Source organism: Anoplopoma fimbria, unplaced genomic scaffold (assembly GCF_027596085.1).
Source record: "Anoplopoma fimbria isolate UVic2021 breed Golden Eagle Sablefish unplaced genomic scaffold, Afim_UVic_2022 Un_contig_12919_pilon_pilon, whole genome shotgun sequence".
In the NCBI taxonomy this organism is placed as follows: Eukaryota; Metazoa; Chordata; class Actinopteri; order Perciformes; family Anoplopomatidae; genus Anoplopoma; species Anoplopoma fimbria.
The window spans coordinates 1-22,296 of NW_026552776.1; the positions used below are offsets into that span (position 1 = coordinate 1).

The 22,296-nt window shown below is 40.5% G+C and overlaps 2 protein-coding genes and 1 pseudogene across 2 annotated transcripts; all 3 read left to right on the plus strand.

Annotated features, from left to right (window-relative positions):
* The first annotated feature begins 5 nt into the window (after positions 1 to 5).
* Positions 6 to 6,335, plus strand: LOC129116186 (protocadherin beta-17-like; annotated as a pseudogene).
* A 1,449-nt stretch (positions 6,336 to 7,784) lies between these two features.
* Positions 7,785 to 13,694, plus strand: LOC129116187 (protocadherin alpha-C2-like). The gene is given in 3 exon segments (XM_054627201.1): positions 7,785 to 9,496; positions 9,498 to 10,191; positions 12,223 to 13,694. Coding segments are annotated over 3 exon segments (2,439 nt in total). The 3' UTR covers positions 12,256 to 13,694.
* A 5,815-nt stretch (positions 13,695 to 19,509) lies between these two features.
* On the plus strand, positions 19,510 to 21,867 carry LOC129116188 (protocadherin alpha-3-like; the record flags this gene model as incomplete). The annotated part of the gene is made up of 1 exon (XM_054627202.1): positions 19,510 to 21,867. A coding segment is annotated over exon 1 (2,358 nt), but the record flags the coding sequence as incomplete, so codon positions are not given.
* Between the last annotated feature and the right edge of the window lie 429 nt (positions 21,868 to 22,296).

Genomic DNA, 22,296 nt, shown 5'->3' on the forward strand with positions numbered 1-22,296 from the left:
TTCTTTCTGCCATGATGAACACGGTCTCTACGGTCACCCATTATTCTGTTCCCGAAGAAATGGAGGAAGGCTCTGTCGTTTCTAATTTAGCAACTGATCTGGGATTAGACGTGAGCTCTGAATAAAGAAAAATGCGCGTCGACGTTGTAGGCAATAAGAAATATCTTGATATCAACAAAGACACGGGAGAGCTATTTTTCTGGAAAGGATAGACAGAGAGTTGTTATGCCCTCGAAGACAACATGCTTTCTACGATTAGACGCTACCATTGAAAACCCGATACGAATGTTTAATATCGAGGTGGAAATCACGGATATTAACGACAACGCTCCTCATTTTCGAAGAGGAACGATGCACTTGGACATCTCTGAATCAAGCCCCGTTGGAGAGAGATTCTCATTGAATAATGCTGCAGACCCAGATGTTGGAACTAATTCAGTGAAGGATTACCATCTGAGCTCAAGTGAACACTTAACGACAACGCCCCTTCATTCGACAAAGACAAATACATTGTAGATGTGATGGAAAACTCCCCGATTGGCAGTCTAGTTATAAAAGTAAACGCCACTGATTTAGATGAAGGTTCAAATTCTGATATTGTTTATTCATATAGTTTATATACATCAGAGAGAACGCAACAGGTGTTTAACTTGAATCCAGAGAATGGTGAAATCAGAGTGAAAGAGATGATCAATTATGAAGATTTTAAACTTTATGACATGGAAGTTATTGCCAGCGATAAGGGGCCTAACTCCTTAACTGGTCAGTGTAAACTGTCAATTCAGGTGACAGACATGAATGACAACCATCCAGAAATATCTATCAAATCATTTCAGAGTCCAATAAAAGAAGACATAGAATTAGACACAGTGATAGCTGTAGTTAGTGTCAGTGATAAAGACTCAGGTGACAATGGAGTAGTTGATCTTCATATTCCAGATAATATGCCTTTCAAACTGCGGGAGTCCTCTGATAACTATTATGAATTAGTAGTGTCAGAGCCTTTAGACCGTGAGAAGGTTCCAGAATATGACATCACTTTCACTGTGACAGACAGAGGTTCTCCTCCTTTATCTGACAATGAAACTATGACGTTAGAACTGCTGGATGTTAATGACAATGTTCCACAGTTCCCTCAGTCATTTTATACTATACGTGTAAATGAGAATAACGCACCTGGGGCTTTGCTCAGTTCACTCACTGCGTTTGACCCCGACCTCCATGAAAACCAGTATCTAGTTTATTTCATCCTAGAGAAGGAGATAGCCAACACCTCCATGTCCATGCTGTTCTCCATCAATCCAGAGAACGGTAATCTTTACGCACTAAAAACTTTTGACTATGAGATCGAGAAGGAGTTTCTTTTCCACATCGAGGCCAGAGACTCTGGCTCTCCTCCTCTCAGCAGTAACGTGACGGTCCACATCATCATAGTGGACCAGAACGACAACGCTCCGGTTATTGTCTCTCCGTGGAGAGCGCACGGCTCTGTGGTGGAGGAAAAGATCCCCAGATCCACCGATAAAGGCTCTCTGGTGGCCAAGGTGATAGCCTTAGACACCGACTCGGTGCACAACTCTCGGATTACCTACCAGTTTCTACAAGTGACTGACGCCACCTTGTTCAGTCTGGATCAATACAACGGAGAGATCCGGACTATGAGGATGTTCAGTTACAGAGACCCTCGCCACCAGAGGATGATTGTTGTTGCCAAGGACAACGGGAATCCCGCTCTCTCTGCTACAGTCACCATCAAGCTGTCCACGATGGAGACTGCGGTTAAGGCCTACTCTGACATGACTGAGGTGCCTCTAGAATATGACATCTTCTCAGACCTAAACCTGTATTTGGTCATCGGTCTGGGCTCGGTGTCATTTCTCCTGCTCATCACCATATTGGTCACCATCGTGCTCAAGTGTCAGAAACCCAAGCCCAGCAAAGCGGCTCCTCCCTGCAGGAACAGTGTGATCAGTGAGAGGAACTCCACCATCGCAGATTCCACTCTGGTCTCCAATGATGCCTACTGGTACAGTCTGTTTCTAGCAGAGACCAGGAAAGGAAAGATGGTGGTGAGACAGCCTGTGCCAAAGGGCTCCAGATACATCGTGTCCAGTTTACCAAGAGGAACAGGACTGACAGACACTAGTGACTCAGCAGCGTCCACTCTGCAGGTATGGCAAACAGTACTCGTGTTACACACAGATGTAATTCATCAATATCCATCATGCCAACTAACAAGTGAACCTTGTGGTCATAAATCTATCATAACGGTGCTTGAGAGTTTTGCGCATTTTCACTTATTTTAAGTTACTAGTCCTGAAATAAACCACGCATCACAGGTAAAAAGTTATCATCCACATTAACAAAGTGTTGGATAAGACTTTTTACACTTGCTAGAGCATCTGATTACTACTAAAATCTCGATACACTTATGAAAATTAACAATCAATTCGATTAATAATCTATACTCTCTTTTTCTTCATGTATTTTCTTTGCTCTTCCATCTTGTATTTTTCTGCATGGCATCGGGAGGAGAAGAGAGGCTAGATGTGGGGCATACAGATATAATATTCAATAACAAATTAATGTCAGGATAAGCATGTATTGATGATACACACATGGACACTTTTAATTCCTTTAAGTTTGTCATTGTTTTTACGCACAGACATGCTGTGCGTATTATTTGAAGAACACGAGGATAAGAGGTTATTATACACAATCTATGTCCTCACAATCAACTTACACACGTGTGGAAAAAAAGTAAAAAAAACGTTTGTAAATAATTTAAAATAGATAATGAACGAAACCTTATGATTACTTTCCACCTCGCACAAAGGGAATACAATTTTAGAAACCAGAAATGAAAACTTCAACAAAAGTTTTATTTCCTTTTTTCTAAACTGTGATCAAGCCCTACACCCCTGCCCGACCACTTAGCTCTGCTGCCTCGGGGCGACTGGTTGCCCCGTCACTCAGAGGTCCCTGCGGCCGATCCACCCGGTCACAGCTTCTTTCTGTCCTGGCCCCTCAGTGGTGGAATGAACTCCCCACTGACGTCAGGACAGCAGAGTCGCTGCCCATCTTTAGGCGCAGGCTGAAAACTCACCTCTTCAAGAAGTACTACCCTGAGCCTTCCTCTTAGCACTTATTGTATTCCTATTAGTTTGTTGCACTTACTGTATTCGTATCAGTTCGCTGCACTTATTGAATTCGTATTCGTTTACTGCACTTATCCTATTCGTAGTAGTTTGTAGCACTTATTATATTCGTATTAGTCTGTTGCAATTATTGTTTTCGTAGTAATTTGCTTCTGCACTATACTTTTGCTCTGGTTTATGCTTTTAGATGCTTGTTTAAGAAAGGAGATGCACTTATGACTTCTGGTGACGTAGTTCTCTTGAATACCTATGTTGAATACACTTCCTGTAAGTCGCTTTGGATAAAAGCGTCTGCTAAATGACTGTAATGTAATGTAATGTAAAAACGCTCACACCCCTTTTTAGTTAAAACAATATAATAACTTTTTTAACATGTGCAAAGGCTCACACAAAACTATTTTCGTCGCTGCTCTCCACTAAAAGAATGTCCACTAGTGAGGTCATCCTGCTCACGATAGTTCATTGGTGGAGGGACAGACAGATATTGTATTTCATGGACGTGACTCAGCGTGCAGGAACGTTTCCCTCCAACATCCTCGTTTCGTTTGTTCGTTCAGAAAGAACGCGTTTTATCCACGTTTCGGCACAATTTAAGGCTATAAGGAATCTACATGATGGCGCATCATATCCGAATTTTATTCGGGAGCGGGTACGTGTCAGTATTTCTCTTTCTTTCTGCCATGATGAACACGGTATCTACGGTCAGCCATTATCCTGTTCCCGAAGAAATGGAGGAAGGCTCTGTTGTTGCCAATTTAGCAACTGATCTGGGATTAGACGCGAAGACGCTAAAGGAAAGAGAAATGCGTGTCGACGTAGTGGGCAATAAAAAATATCTTGATATCAATAAAGACACGGGAGAGCTGTTCATTCTCTCCAGAATAGACAGAGAAGTTTTTGTGCCCTTGAAAACAACGACGTACTGTTTTCTGAAATTAGACGCTACCATTGAAAACCCGATACGAATGTTTAATATCGAGGTGGAAATCACGGATATTAACGACAACGCTCCTCATTTTCGAAGAGGAACGATGCACTTGGACATCTCTGAATCAAGCCCCGTTGGAGAGAGATTCTCATTGAATAATGCTGCAGACCCAGATGTTGGAACTAATTCAGTGAAGGATTACCATCTGAGCTCAAGTGAACATTTTAGACTCGAGATTCAGACCGGGAGAGATGGGTCAAAGTTTGCTGATTTGATTCTGAAGAAAGCTTTAGATAGAGAGCAGCAGGCTGTTCATAATCTAATTCTCACTGCTGTGGACGGTGGAGTGCCCACGCGCACAGGTACAGCCAGCATCATTGTTCGCGTGCTTGATGTGAACGACAACGCCCCTTCATTCGACAAAGACAAATACATTGTAGATGTGATGGAAAACTCCCCGATTGGCAGTCTAGTTATAAAAGTAAACGCCACTGATTTAGATGAAGGTTCAAATTCTGATATTGTTTATTCATATAGTTTATATACATCAGAGAGAACGCAACAGGTGTTTAACTTGAATCCAGAGAATGGTGAAATCAGAGTGAAAGAGATGATCAATTATGAAGATTTTAAACTTTATGACATGGAAGTTATTGCCAGCGATAAGGGGCCTAACTCCTTAACTGGTCAGTGTAAACTGTCAATTCAGGTGACAGACATGAATGACAATCATCCAGAAATATCTATCAAATCATTTCAGAGTCCAATAAAAGAAGACATAGAATTAGACACAGTGATAGCTGTAGTTAGTGTCAGTGATAAAGACTCAGGTGACAATGGAGTAGTTGATCTTCATATTCCAGATAATATGCCTTTCAAACTGCGGGAGTCCTCTGATAACTATTATGAATTAGTAGTGTCAGAGCCTTTAGACCGTGAGAAGGTTCCAGAATATGACATCACTTTCACTGTGACAGACAGAGGTTCTCCTCCTTTATCTGACAATGAAACTATGACGTTAGAACTGCTGGATGTTAATGACAATGTTCCACAGTTCCCTCAGTCATTTTATACTATACGTGTAAATGAGAATAACGCACCTGGGGCTTTGCTCAGTTCACTCACTGCGTTTGACCCCGACCTCCATGAAAACCAGTATCTAGTTTATTTCATCCTAGAGAAGGAGATAGCCAACACCTCCATGTCCATGCTGTTCTCCATCAATCCAGAGAACGGTAATCTTTACGCACTAAAAACTTTTGACTATGAGATCGAGAAGGAGTTTCTTTTCCACATCGAGGCCAGAGACTCTGGCTCTCCTCCTCTCAGCAGTAACGTGACGGTCCACATCATCATAGTGGACCAGAACGACAACGCTCCGGTTATTGTCTCTCCGTGGAGAGCGCACGGCTCTGTGGTGGAGGAAAAGATCCCCAGATCCACCGATAAAGGCTCTCTGGTGGCCAAGGTGATAGCCTTAGACACCGACTCGGTGCACAACTCTCGGATTACCTACCAGTTTCTACAAGTGACTGACGCCACCTTGTTCAGTCTGGATCAATACAACGGAGAGATCCGGACTATGAGGATGTTCAGTTACAGAGACCCTCGCCACCAGAGGATGATTGTTATTGCCAAGGACAACGGGAATCCCGCTCTCTCTGCTACAGTCACCATCAAGCTGTCCACGATGGAGACTGCGGTTAAGGCCTACTCTGACATGACTGAGGTGCCTCTAGAATATGACATCTTCTCAGACCTAAACCTGTATTTGGTCATCGGTCTGGGCTCGGTGTCATTTCTCCTGCTCATCACCATATTGGTCACCATCGTGCTCAAGTGTCAGAAACCCAAGCCCAGCAAAGCGGCTCCTCCCTGCAGGAACAGTGTGATCAGTGAGAGGAACTCCACCATCGCAGATTCCACTCTGGTCTCCAACGATGCCTACTGGTACAGTCTGTTTCTAGCAGAGACCAGGAAAGGAAAGATGGTGGTGAGACAGCCTGTGCCAAAGGGCTCCAGATACATCGTGTCCAGTTTACCAAGAGGAACAGGACTGACAGACACTAGTGACTCAGCAGCGTCCACTCTGCAGGTATGGCAAACAGTACTCGTGTTACACACAGATGTACTTCGTCAATATCCATCATGCCAACTAAGAAGTGAACCTTGTGGTCATAAATCTATCATAACGGTGCTTGAGAGTTTTGCGCATTTTCACTTATTTTAAGTTACTAGTCCTGAAATAAACCACGCTTCACAGGTAAAAAGTTATCAACCACATTAACAAAGTGTTGGATAAGACTTTTTACACTTGCTAGAGCATCTGCTTACTACTAAAATCTCGATACACGTATGAAAATTAACAATCAATTCGATTAATAATCTATACTCTCTTTTTCTTCATGTATTTTCTTTGCTCTTCCATCTTGTATTTTTCTGCATGGCATCGGGAGGAGAAGAGAGGCTAGATGTGGGGCATACAGATATAATATTTAATAACAAATAAATGTCAGGATAAGCATGTATTGATGATACACACATGGACACTTTTAATTCCTTTATGTTTGTCATTGTTTTTACGCACAGACATGCTGTGCGTATTATTTGAAGAACACGAGGATAAGTGGTTACTATGATACATAATCTATGTCCTCACAATCAACGTACACACGTGTGGAAAAAAGTAAAAAAAAACGTTTGTAAATAATTTAAAATAGATAATGAACGAAACCTTATGATTACTTTCCACCTCCCACAAAAGGAATACAATTTTAGAAACCAGAAATGAAAACTTCAACAAAAGTTTTATTTCCTTTTTCTAAACTGTGATCAAGCCCTACACCCCCGCCCGACCACTTCGCTCTGCTGCCTCGGGGCGACTGGTTGCCCCGTCGCTCAGAGGTCCCTGCGGCCGATCCACCCGGTCACAGCTTCTTTCTGTCCTGGCCCCTCAGTGGTGGAATGAACTCCCCACCGACGTCAGGACAGCAGAGTCGCTGCCCATCTTTCGGCGCAGGCTGAAAACTCACCTCTTCAAGAAGTACTACCCGGAGCCTTCCTCGTAGCACTTATTGCATTCGTATTAGTTGTTGCACTTATTGTATTCGTATCAGTTCGCTGCACTTATTGAATTTGTATTCGTTTACTGCACTTATCCTATTCGTAGTAGTTTGTAGCACTTATTATATTCGTATTAGTCTGTTGCAATTATTGTTCTCGTAGTAATTTGCCTCTGCACTATACTTTTGCTCTGGTTTATGCTTTTAGATGCTTGTTTAAGAAAGGAGGTGCACTTATGACTTCTGGTGACTAGTAGTTCTCTTGAATACCTATGTTGAATACACTTCCTGTAAGTCGCTTTGGATAAAAGCGTCTGCTAAATGACTGTAATGTAATGTAATGTAAAAACGCTCACACCCCTTTTTAGTTAAAACAATATAATAACTTTTTTAACATGTGCAAAGGCTCACACAAAACTATTTTCGTCGCTGCTCTCCACTAAAAGAATGTCTACTAGTGAGGTCATCCTTCTCACGATAGTTCATTGGTGGAGGGACAGACACATATTGTATTTCATGGACGTGACTCAGCGTGCAGGAACGTTTCCTCCAAGATCCTCGTTTCGTTTGTTCGTTCAGAAAGAACCCGTTTTATCCACGTTTCGGCACAATTTAAGGCTATAAGGAATCTACATGATGACGCATCATATCCGCATTTTATTCGGGAGCGGGTACGTGTCAGTATTTCTCTTTCTTTCTGCCATGATGAACACGGTATCTACGGTCAGCCATTATCCTGTTCCCGAAGAAATGGAGGAAGGCTCTGTTGTTGCCAATTTAGCAACTGATCTGGGATTAGACGCGAAGACGCTAAAGGAAAGAGAAATGCGTGTCGACGTAGTGGGCAATAAAAAATATCTTGATATCAATAAAGACACAGGAGAGCTGTTCATTCTCTCCAGAATAGACAGAGAAGTTTTGTGCCCCTTGAAAACAACGACGTACTGTTTTCTTAAATTAGACGCTACCATTGAAAACCCGATACGAATGTTTAATATCGAGGTGGAAATCACGGATATTAACGACAACGCTCCTCATTTTCGAAGAGGAACGATGCACTTGGACATCTCTGAATCAAGCCCCGTTGGAGAGAGATTCTCATTGAATAATGCTGCAGACCCAGATGTTGGAACTAATTCAGTGAAGGATTACCATCTGAGCTCAAGTGAACATTTTAGACTCGAGATTCAGACCGGGAGAGATGGGTCAAAGTTTGCGGATTTGATTCTGAAGAAAGCTTTAGATAGAGAGCAGCAGGCTGTACATAATCTAATTCTCACTGCTGTGGACGGTGGAGTGCCCACGCGCACAGGTACAGCCAGCATCATTGTTCGCGTGCTTGATGTGAACGACAACGCCCCTTCATTCGACAAAGACAAATACATTGTAGATGTGATGGAAAACTCCCCGATTGGCAGTCTAGTTATAAAAGTAAACGCCACTGATTTAGATGAAGGTTCAAATTCTGATATTGTTTATTCATATAGTTTATATACATCAGAGAGAACGCAACAGGTGTTTAACTTGAATCCAGAGAATGGTGAAATCAGAGTGAAAGAGATGATCAATTATGAAGATTTTAAACTTTATGACATGGAAGTTATTGCCAGCGATAAGGGGCCTAACTCCTTAACTGGTCAGTGTAAACTGTCAATTCAGGTGACAGACATGAATGACAATCATCCAGAAATATCTATCAAATCATTTCAGAGTCCAATAAAAGAAGACATAGAATTAGACACAGTGATAGCTGTAGTTAGTGTCAGTGATAAAGACTCAGGTGACAATGGAGTAGTTGATCTTCATATTCCAGATAATATGCCTTTCAAACTGCGGGAGTCCTCTGATAACTATTATGAATTAGTAGTGTCAGAGCCTTTAGACCGTGAGAAGGTTCCAGAATATGACATCACTTTCACTGTGACAGACAGAGGTTCTCCTCCTTTATCTGACAATGAAACTATGACGTTAGAACTGCTGGATGTTAATGACAATGTTCCACAGTTCCCTCAGTCATTTTATACTATACGTGTAAATGAGAATAACGCACCTGGGGCTTTGCTCAGTTCACTCATTGCGTTTGACCCCGACCTCCATGAAAACCAGTATCTAGTTTATTTCATCCTAGAGAAGGAGATAGCCAACACCTCCATGTCCATGCTGTTCTCCATCAATCCAGAGAACGGTAATCTTTACGCACTAAAAACTTTTGACTATGAGATCGAGAAGGAGTTTCTTTTCCACATCGAGGCCAGAGACTCTGGCTCTCCTCCTCTCAGCAGTAACGTGACGGTCCACATCATCATAGTGGACCAGAACGACAACGCTCCGGTTATTGTCTCTCCGTGGAGCGCACGGCTCTGTGGTGGAGGAAAAGATCCCCAGATCCACCGATAAAGGCTCTCTGGTTGCCAAGGTGATAGCCTTGGACACCGACTCGGTGCACAACTCTCGGATTACCTACCAGTTTCTACAAGTGACTGACGCCACCTTGTTCAGTCTGGATCAATACAACGGAGAGATCCGGACTATGAGGATGTTCAGTTACAGAGACCCTCGCCACCAGAGGATGATTGTTGTTGCCAAGGACAACGGGAATCCCGCTCTCTCTGCTACAGTCACCATCAAGCTGTCCACGATGGAGACTGCCGTTAAGGCCTACTCTGACATGACTGAGGTGCCTCTAGAATATGACATCTTCTCAGACCTAAACCTGTATTTGGTCATCGGTCTGGGCTCGGTGTCATTTCTCCTGCTCATCACCATATTGGTCACCATCGTGCTCAAGTGTCAGAAACCCAAGCCCAGCAAAGCGGCTCCTCCCTGCAGGAACAGTGTGATCAGTGAGAGGAACTCCACCATCGCAGATTCCACTCTGGTCTCCAACGATGCCTACTGGTACAGTCTGTTTCTAGCAGAGACCAGGAAAGGAAAGATGGTGGTGAGACAGCCTGTGCCAAAGGGCTCCAGATACATCGTGTCCAGTTTACCAAGAGGAACAGGACTGACAGACACTAGTGACTCAGCAGCATCCACTCTGCAGGTACAGATGACAGCTTCCTTTACGGCATCAGTTTTGTGCGCAATTCACACTGCAATATTTCATTACTGGTCAGCTTCGAGCTGAGGTGTAATGGCATTTTTTTATTTATTTGTGACTTCAGTTTGTTGCCTGTATATCAGTGGAACTGTTGTGTCTTAAATGTTTTATTCATTGCAAATGAAAACACAATCAAGTACATATCTGAAATGAAGATGCTGAACCCACTGCAGTAAACCTTTTTTCCCCAGCACCAGTGCCCTTTTATTATTCAATGCGATACCTATATCTAAACCCCTTCCTATCTATCTATCTATCTATCTATCTATCTATCTATCTATCTATCTATCTATCTATCTATCTATCTATCTATCTATCTATCTATCTATCTATCTATCTAAGAAGGTAAGTATGTGGCTGGAAATCAGACAATAATGTAGCTAAATATAAAACTGTGTTTTAACCTACTTTCATAGAACGGATTGAGACAAGCTGCAGTATTTATTATTAAAGGTCACACTAACCATGCTTAGTCCGTGGTATTCATCAAAGTTAACATTTAATTCATGTTGCCTTTACAGCCACTATGCGATCATAGGATACATACACAAATAACCCTTTCTTGTACTTGCAATGACCTGACCATTAAATTGCTTTTTTTCTCTCCCCACTCTTAAGTACCCTAAATGAGGAAAGTCCACACTGCAGTTGGAGGTATGCAGGAGTCTCACTCCCCCACCCTGGATGCCCTTTTATGAATGATGTTGCAGAACTTAGTGATTTAATTATTTTTTTGTGTGTGTTTGTTTTGTTCTGAGTGGATATTTTTTTTTTAAATGATTTTGTCTTGTTTAGTATCTCTTCAAGCAGGAGATTATTTTTAATAGCAAAGGGTCACTCAGTTGAAATGAGATTCGGCCTGTCAAATCTTCTGTGTTATCCTCTTCATGCTTATATTTTGATAACTGTTGCTTGTATTACAGCCTCATCACTAAAGCCCACTAAAATGTTTCTATGCAATCTATCTATCACTGGAATTAGTAAATACTTCCGTCAGTATTTCATGATTATGTCCTTATTTAAAGCCTAATAATATATCCCTAATGATTTTGATTGATCTCAGGGGATAAGACATTAGGTCATAATAATCACAATGATAATATACTCAGTCCGACACTCTGTGATTAATTTAGCAGACAATCAAAAGTGGTGGTCCAGATGATATTTTGAAACGGTATTCCTGTCCTCGTCATTACTTCTGGTGAACAAAGTGAGAATCACGTATAGGAAGTCCCTGCACACACCTGTATCCTAGGCTCATAGATTAATAATCTTTCAACATAAAATAATAACATCAACATGCTGCTCAGCCTGAAGGTCATTGATCACAGTTATACAAAATTCTTTACTTCAAATAACAATGTTACCATTTGCCGGCTTTGCTCTTTTCACAATCTGACTTTTGCTGTTAATGCCTGGATAATACACACGACACACAATATTGATATGTCGTTAATTAAATCACTTTGTTCTCGAAAGGTCCTATGCATGTGAAGATTAATTTGCGTTCATCCTGTACTGACCCATCACTAAGAGGTTATGAGTACATCCTATTTTTGAATGTGTATATGTTGGATTGGACTGTGTTGTTGATGTATGAATGGGTTAGTTATACTGTAAATCGATTGTAACCGACTTCACAGAATGACAATTTACTGTCTGCTGTAGTGTGAATTGTGACCTAATTCTTTGTGCAGGAGAGATGCAAAGTGAAACCAGTCACCCAGTTACCTAGCAACCACTCTCTTTCACATACTATTGGAGCATGGTATTCATTTATAGACCTGCCACCTCACAACTACCCTACATGATCAAGGATCTGACCAACCCCTCCACCCTCTCTGTCCTCTGCCTGAAGCCCCTGTCTGTGTGACAGACATTGGCTGCATGAGATGTGTCATTTTGACCAGTCACATGGCTGTCAGTGCTGTGGTTCTTTTCCATATTCATCTAATTCTTTTGTCTCATTGGCAGGAATCCAGCAGCAGCAGCAGCAGTTCAACATAAGGCCCCACCTCCAGCTGTGTACCGCTTTGAATCGGATAGGAAAGCTTCAGAGAGGAAAGGAGAAACCCCTGCCCATAAACGCCCCCACGTCTATCCTGCTCGGTTCTATCCTTGCTCCTTACAATGTGTAGTTTTCATGCTATAACACCAAGTGGACTATGGTGGCTAATTAAGGACCAAGTCCTCTCCCCTCTCTTTCTTTAAGCACATGAAAAGCCAATCAACAATGCCTCTCTGTCCATTCAATATGCACGATAAGACTGCATGGTTTTAACCTCACTCCAAGACCATCATACAAAAAAAAAAATCAAGAGGAGATACTTGCAAAGAAGCAGACTGTATGCAAAATTGCACCAGTGGATATTTAAAGAAGCCTCAACACGGACTATTAGAGCGGACATGGACATGTTGAAATGCCTTTAAGAGATCGTTTTCCTCTTTAAAAATGAAACACATGTTGAATACATTATTAACCTCTGTGCTTTGTCTTGCCCATAACAGCATTGATGTATAATACACAAGTTAACTAAGAAGTGAAACAGCACAATTAACTAAATGTCTGAAAAGCACTAACATACGATTTTAAAGTATGAAAGAAAAGGAAATCATTACATTATAGATGTGGTAGCTTTTAGCAGTGTTATGTTTTGTACTTGACGTTGTGCTTTATATGTGAGCTTGGACTAAATATGAGAGTGCTGAGAGATTAAGTTAAGTTAGCCTCTAAATCACACAGATTCAAGTGAGGCCATCAGCCATTATGTATTTGCCTTTCAGTTGTTTTTGCATGGGATAATGAAGTACTCTGATAGCTTTAGATATTTTATGATATTGAGCTTTCCATTTTCTGTAGTTAGGTCTCATTGTTTCATATTTTGATGAGAACAAAATTAGGAAGTGCAACTGCATAATACTTTTCAAAGGATCAAGAAAGTTAAGTGTACTTTCATCTTCAATGTGTAGAGTGTGCTTGAATGTTACTTTCACTTGTACATTACTGGAGAATACGAGTGAAACTGAACACAAGTGAATGCAGTGAGTGTTTGATAATGGACTGATTAATATCTACTCATAACTACTCTGTAAACATCACAAACAGACCATGTACTTTCACTTTTTTATTTTCAAATCCAAACTCTGGATGTTCCTTAATTTCAATATCATCTGAGATTGTGTAACATGATGAAAACTCACGTAATGACTTAATGTTTACTTTATAATACTGAATACTGGTTTCAACCAATGGAAGCTGTGCTCATGTGTATTACTGACTTCAGTATGTATCTGCATAAATTGGGATATATCTATGATTAACGTACAGTATAGCATGTATCTGTATCTTTGCCTTTAGTTATCAGTACTAATGCTGAACAGAAAAACAGTGTAACTCCTGTGCCATCCGATTTATGGGCCAACAAGTATGTTAAACATTTCAATGATCAGACATCACGTAGTCAAACTCTTTAGCACAGCTCACATTGCATTACTTGTATAAAGTTGTAATCTTTTACAGTCAAACATAAACAAAAAGTGCTTTTGTAAAGTGGTTCTTTAATAGTGCAATATGTAGGTGTAATATGTGAGCTTATTGTATGCTATGGTCTGTATCATCTATCAACTACAAAGATAAAATAGAACATTAAACTTAATGGTGAACTTGTGAATCTATTGCGTTTTCTATCAAAGGTACTTCTTCATTATTGTAAGAAGACTTTTAATTCCAGTTCCACAGCAGGTCATCCTTCAGTGAATCTACTACAAACTACATTTGTGATGACAAAAAGTCTAAGGCCTATTTTACTTAATCATAATGTCTGTTCCACCCTTGTCAGCTAAACTAACTGGCTTAAAGTTTCCCTTCACTTGATGTCGGTTTGAAAATCATTGAGCTCATTTCCAAGATAGTCACAAGCACGAGAACAGTACCACTCTAACAGTATGGTTTTCCTGTCTGAGTCACTTTACGGAACAGCAATTTCCTTGAATGCATATACTGCAATACAGTTAATGGAAATGGACATTTTTGCTGATTCAAAGTATCCAAAATCATCTGACTCACATAGTGGATCAAGTGACAGCTGTACTGCAAGCTTGGGGTAAGGCCCAACACAGACATGTCAGCTTGTGTGAAATATAAATATATTTAAATGCCCAAAAAAAAATCACCTCACTTTTGTTTTATACGTAAGGACAAATTGTTGTATATGTTTTAGAAGGTTTTAACAGGCAATGTTCTATGGATTTTTAATGTGTTACTACCTTATCAGAGAATGAGATACACTGTAGCATTCACATTACATTACATTACATTACATTAGTCATTTGCTTTTATCCAAAGTATTAAATCCGCCTTAGTAAGAGTGTCTTGTACACAAGAATGTGGCAGAACATTCTGTAGATTATTTTTTGCTCTTTTTGTCACTAAGTGACAGGTTCTCATGGTTTATGATTATTTATAAAAGCGCTTATCTGTCTTCCAAGGTGATAATTATAGTCAACACATACAGACTGGAGTCTATAGCAACAGACAATATGCTCTGTTACCGTATCCAATTTCAGTGATTTATTTTCAACAAAAGATTGACCTCAAATGTCACTGTTCTGTTGTAATCCACAGAATTACTATGAAAGGGTTCTAGGTTTTTATTTAGAGCCCGAAACACTATCATTATTCCAGAAAGTAGACCTTCCCCCAGGATGCTCAGGCTTTTATTACCTCATAATTTCTTTCCAATACTGAAACAGTGTTAATATGGTCACAAAACGGAACAAGGACCTAAAGTATTAAAAACAAATAAAATATACCCTCTGTGTGTGTGTGTGTGTGTGTGTGTGTGTGTGTGTGTGTGTGTGTGTGTGTGTGTGTGTGTGTGTGTGTGTGTGTGTGTGTGTGTGTGTGTGTGTGTGTGTGTGTGTGTTTCAACAAAGAACCTTCTGCACCACACTGCTTAAAGAAGGAATCATTCTGGACTTTCCTACACACAATGTGAGTATTGATGATTCAAATGAAACTTTCAGTTTAGGGTAAAGACAAATAGGAATCTATAAAATATAGTGTAGTAATAACGTAGAATTTTGCAAATCATACATAAATTACTGGTGTTTGCCATTGCAGCTTTACCGAGCAATGCAGTCTCTTTGTGTCTGAAAATTTAAAGAGTTACTACAATAGGCTGAAAATTCTGTTAGTGCTTCCACCTAATGGTCGAAGGAGAACACTGTCTTAACCACACTAGCATTGTGGCTTTGCAGTAGCATTGCAGTTAATGCACAAGTGCATCAGACTTGACCTTTAAACACTGCAACAGTGCTTTACTTAGTGAGGGTTGCTAAATTAAATAGCAAATAATGAAAACCATTGTTAGTGTGATTCGGTCAAATGACGCTGTGTGATAAATCATCAGCCTGCATTCAAATAGTCATATCAGTAGTCACATACACGTCCTCTATTTACCACTTATTGCTCTACTCATTCGGTCCCATAAAAATAGACCCTTGTTGAAAACCCTGAGCTCTCACTGCTAAAACAATAATTACTATTAAATAAGATAAGCAGCATGATTACCATGATTGTCTTTCAACATCAAACAAACACTCGCCCTTCTCTGAGAACAAGTCACCTTGAATAAATTGAAAAAATTAAATATCTATAACATTACCAAATTCTAATATGTTTTCATCACTCTTTTCACTTTCAGGCATGTGAGCCAGTGAGGATTAGAAGACTGTGCCTACTCAAAAGCTTTGAACTGTTCATTCTGCTCATTCTGTCTTCAGCATTTTTTTTTCATGCCTTCACGTCCTTGTTACACAGCGCCAGAACACATCATTTTAACATTTAAAGACCTGTCTCTCCGATAAAATCTTCAGTTTCTAAACACTCTCTTTCCATATCCTCACTTGTGGTAAAAGGCGTTTCAGTCATTAAGTATTCCTTTTTTTTATCTCCATCTATACCCATTTCTGATTAGATTGAGAATCACTAAGGGTTGCATATCACTATGGCATAGGACTCAAGTCCAGTTTTGGCCTGTTTTCATTTCCAAGCATCATTATTTAATTAGGTCAAGTGATTTTCTTAAACAGCAAACGTAATTCAAGTGCACAATATGTGTGAGTCAAAACAGGAGGAAAAGGCAATTGAGAAAGTCCATGACAATCCCTCTCATCACAGTCAGCACATCCACCATCTGTGAGGACATCATGGCTATCTTTATCCTAAAAAGAAACAAAATATTAAAACTCAGCTGATGCTCTAAATATTATAATGAATTGTTCTAAAGACCACAAGTTGTGTGTAGTCCCGGAATGGAGATACATATTTATTACAATTAAATACAATAAATCATAAGCAGGTTTGGTTAAGTGTTAATACTAATTTGCAGACAATGTTTTTTCTGTTCAAAACAAAGGGTGTGAGTGTGTCTGTCTCTGCATTTGCATGTGCACACTCATGACATCATCTCCCCAGAGAGATGAGATCATGTGTGAGCAGGGAAGCTTGACATTTATGCCCACAGGATGAGTTATTTTCACTGATTGATCCCGTATGACCTTGCATGTTAGTAGCCCTTAAGAGGTGTGTGTCTTTGTAATAACGCTAACACATGTGCATCATACAGCCCCAATGTGTTTTATGTATAAAACTGGGGTCTTATTTGTTATGCATAATTTTGTATTACTGAAGAGAAAAACATAATTTTCGGAGTGATATTTTACACGTTTCTTCAACAAATATTGTCTTGGGCTGCTTTCCCCTGATACATCAATTACAAAATTATTCTTGGATTTTTTTGAGAAAACCATAAGGGAGAAACATACATTTTCAAAGAGACATGTATTGTATATTGTGTAGAGAATGAACAGCATCAGAGCCTGTGGAAACGGCTGACTTTCTTTGTCTGCAGCATTCACAGCTCCTGCATCCCTCCCCCTCTGCTTCCTTCCTTACTGAGAGCTGCTTGCTTTCAGCACCATGGCCAGTCACCAGCCCATTAGAGCTGCGTTGCCATGGCAATGTGCTTTCTGTTCACTGGAGGTCGCAGTGGGCTCTGAAGCTGCGAGTAATTTAATATTCTGACATACACCCCCACCCTCTCATACACCCCCACCCTCTCATACACCCCCACCCTCTCATACACCCCCCACCCCCCTCTCACACCCCCACCCTCTCCCTCCCCTCCTTCCTCTTCACAGTGCAGCACCCGCAGGGTGCATGCATCAGATGAGCATTCTCTGTTAGATAGTATCGATACAATGAGGTGCTTTGAAACATCCTGGCAACCTTATTGCAGCATGGGGGATATGATGCAGGCAAAAATGGGAGGAGGTGTTGCACAATGCGGCAGCGCTCGTGCACTTTTATGTTTGGCCTATTTCCAGAACCAATACGTTGAATGTGGGAGGGGTGCGGAGATTCTTTTTTTTTTTTTTTTTTTTTTTTTCTTTGCAGGTCACTTCGTTTCCCTGCTGCCTTTAGTGTGATTGTTATTTGCAATTTTCTATCATGGTTTATTCTGCTAAATCGCATGCATTGCAGCCGCATGGGGCACAATGTACAATTAAATATGAACCATTTAGAGCAGACATAGAAGTGGGCTCGTCATAGTTGCATTTTCAGGTTCAATCCATGAGATGTCACTGTTCACCTCTTCAATAGGACAACGGTTGTGGGTGTGTGCTGCAGATCATATATAGTTTAAGCAGAAAGAATGTGAGTGTCAACAGTTTCACCTACAAAAGCACACAATAGAAAATTTGATTATATTCAGGGTCCATCATTTTCGAATGATGAAGTTATTATTTCAAAGATATTTCCTGGAAAGAACTTCGTAATTTGGCCCTTAATGGCGACTTCTTAAGGTGATGTGTTTTCATTAGTCCAATTTACTTTCAGGCATGTGAGCAGGTGAGGATTGGAAGACTCCTACTCAAAAGCTTTGAACTGTTAAAAATAGCTCATTCTGTTTTAAGCATTTCTGTTAGTTTTTTTTTGTTTCAAGAAGCATCAATAACACTACATTTTAACATTTTCTCCTAAAAGATTTCCAGTTTTTGTATTTTAAGTACTAATAAGGTTATACTATCTTGCATTATCTTTTGGTAAAAAGGCATTTGATCCAAATTAATTTATATGAATCCAAATCTGTTTCTGATCAGATTGAGAGTCACTAGGGGTTACAGATCAACGTGTAATGTTTTTTATTTATTTATTTTATAATATTGAACATTGTACTGATACATTTAGATTCCTGGAGAGACCTATGCATATTGATCTAGAAAAATAGAGCCTGTGTTCAAGTGGTAGAGTTTGAATTAATTAATTACAGTTAATTGCTGGAATAACGACCGAATGTAACTACATTTTAAATTTGGTGAAGAGTTTAATTTTTCTTTCAGGGAAATAAAATGCTTACTATAATTTGATTAGTGCAGCGCTTTACAGAAACTAAAATTCTTTGCAAGTAAGATAAAAAAAATTGCTCCCGTGCAATAATTCTCTAATTGTTCACTTTCACAATAACAAACTTCGATTACAATAGTTATTCAATGAAATGTCTTTAGAGATAATTAACTGGTAATTATTTTCTTCGTAAATAATGGGTGGCTACGTTTCACATCTGTGGCAAAATTAAAGGTTGACTGTAAACTGTTTTGGCAATCGTGATTTCAATGATATATTAACTTGCTATTTGTGGGAAACATGTATTAAATACACGAAATAAAAAAATAAAAAGTTTAGGTTGAAATAGGCTTTTAAAGACATTTTTGGAAAGGTAAGCCTCGCTCTCAGTTTGTATATTGTGTTTTTGACAGGATCCGCTTGTAAAACACAACCCTTTACACACATATACATATTAAAATAACAACTTCATAACTGGTGTGATTAAAACTTCTACTCCTACGTAAAGCGTCTGCTGCCTGAATGCAGGTGGATGGAAGTACTTCAGCAAATCACATTGGCTAAACTGGAGGAAAACGTATTATCGTCACCGCACCATCGTAACAGTGACAATGGGTGGTGCTGCTACACTATATATCTACATGGTGGCTGTGTGTGCGAGGGGGTAACATTGTTTAGTGCATTCAGTGACAATCCAAAGAACGGATTGAGAGACTGGGCTTCTTTTTTTTTGTCAGAATGGAGGCAGAAGCAGACCTTTATCGTTAACTATCCGTGAGAGGAAACAGAAAAATTCCGTAACAATTCTGTTGACAGATTGAAGACCGTTGCTTTTAAGGCTTTTCCTAAAAATGGCGATAACGAACATCAAAGAACAATGGCTGGACATATGGATTTCTTTTTCCCTGGCCCTTCTGATTCTGACTCATTTGGAAGGAATATCTGCTCAAATTCGATATTCCATTCAGGAGGAATTGAAATCAGGCACGGTAGTTGGAAATGTGGCAAAAGACCTTGGATTAGAGCTTGGAAGACTGACGGAAAGGAATCTTCGTGTTGTGTCAGGAACAAAGCAGGATCTGTTTAAGGTAAATGCAAGAGATGGAGCTTTGTTAGTGAACCAGAGAATAAACAGAGAGGACCTGTGTGCAAAAACTGCTCCATGTATCGCAAATCTGAAAGCCGTTGTAGAAAATCCCCTCGAGATGCACCAAATAACAGTGGAAATACTCGACGTAAACGACCATTCGCCTAAATTTCCTGAAGAAAACTGCACATTAGAGGTGCTGGAGTCCGCCATAGTTGGATCTCGATTTCAAATGGAGGGAGCACACGACTTGGATGTTGGTTTGAATTCCTTACAAGCATATAAGCTCAACCACAACCAGTATTTTCGATTGGAAACGGAAGAATTTGGGGAGGATGGAAAGGTTCCATTCCTGATCTTACAGCGACCTTTGGATAGAGAACAAGCCGCTCAACACTCGTTACTCTTAACAGCTAATGATGGGGGTAAACCATCACAATCTGGAACTGTTAATATCACTGTTATTGTGTCGGATATAAATGACAACTCACCAGTGTGTGATAAACAGAAATACACCATAACAATAAAGGAAAACGCACCTGCAGGGACATTTCTGCTGACAGTAAATGCAACTGATACTGACGAGGGGGTGAACGGTGAGATCGAATATTCTTTACGCAGTAAGCTTAGAGGACTCTCATCGGAACCGTTTGATCTGAATAGCAGAACTGGCAGACTCACGGTGAAAGGAGGTCTTGATTACGAGGCAAAGCAGGTCTATGAGATTAAGATACTGGCTGCGGACAAAGGTGCAGTATCTCTCTCCACTCACTGCAACGTGGTAGTCAGAGTGGAAGACGTGAACGACAATCAACCCGAAATAGACATCACATCCCTTTCAAGTCGCATTCCAGAGGATGCACCTCCTGGCACGGTGGTGGCGTTAATGGGTGTGACGGACCTTGACTCAGGTGTGAACGGACAGGTGGTCTGCAGTGTGCTGGGTGATTTACCTTTTGACTTAAAGCCGTCCCCTGACGGACAGTCATACAGTCTGGTCACCAAGGACTACCTAGATAAGGAGACCATACATATGTATGAAATCACAATAACGGCTAAGGATTTAGGGAACCCCGCCCTGTCATCAACGAAGGTGATACAGGTGGAAGTGCTAGATGTTAATGATAATAGTCCTTTGTTCACTGAAAGCCCATATACTTTTTATGTGCCTGAAAACAACAAAGCTGGGCTGTCAATTTTTTCAGTGAGAGCGCAGGATGATGATGGAGGTGAAAATGCTGTAGTCACATACAAACTCGACCGCAAGAGTCCGCGGCCCACTATAACTTCATTTTTAAATATAAATGAAGCGAATGGCACTGTCTCCGCACTAAAAAGTTTTGACTTTGAAACTCTGAAAACGTTCCAGTTCCAAGTTGTTGCCTCAGATTCTGGAACTCCGTCACTGAGCAGCAACGTCACAGTGAACGTGTTCATTCTGGATCAGAACGACAACGCTCCAGTCATCCTGTATCCAGTCAGCTCTAACGGTTCTGCTGAAGGTGTGGAGGAGATTCCCCGCAATGTGAACGCAGGACACCTGGTGACTAAAGTCAGAGCCTATGACGCTGATATAGGATATAACGGCTGGTTACTGTTTTCACTGCAGGAAGTTACTGACCACAGTCTCTTTGGTTTGGACCGCTATACAGGACGGATCAGAACACTTCGCTCATTCACAGAGACAGACGAGGCTGAGCATAAACTGGTCATACTGGTGAAAGACAATGGGAACGTCTCACTCTCAGCAACAGCTACTGTGATGGTCAAAGTTGTGGAGCCCAAAGAGGCTTTTGCTGCTTCTGATGTTAAAAGTGCAACAAAGGATGATGAGGACAGTAATGTGACTTTTTACCTGATGATAACTTTGGGCTCAGTCTCAACACTTTTTCTCATCAGTATCATCGTGCTGATTGCAATGCAGTGCTCTAAATCCACAGAGTACACTTCTAAATACCTACAAGAGACTAATTATGACGGGACACTGTGCCACAGCATCCAGTACAGATCTGGTGAAAAACGCTACATGTTAGTGGGACCCAGAATGAGTATAGGATCTACTATAGTCCCGGGCAGCCATGCGAACACTCTCATGCTCCCTGACAGGAGGACACCAGGAGAGGTAAGACATGTTTTGATTTCAATTGAAGATATTTTTCAAGTATTCACAGAGAATGAACTGCGGGTTACATTAAGATAATGTCCTTCCAGCAGATATCATAACATTTATATGTGATATATAAATGGTGGTTGCGACCGCTGTCCATGGTGCTGGAACATTTTCCTTTAACAAGGAAATAAGACTCACTTAGAAATCTAGAATTCATAGTTCTGTTTCGGACTAGTTGCGTCTCGAAACAGTCTGCGACATTCCAACCAATAAAGGATTGGGAGGTATGGAGTTTGACGTTTATATCTTGAAATGTGCGATCAGTTTGTGGTGGCATTATTGTTTAAATACTAAGACACATGTGACTGAAAGATACACACATATGAGCCTGATTATGACTGATTCCAATCGTTACTGAAACACATTAGCTAGTTGTGCTAA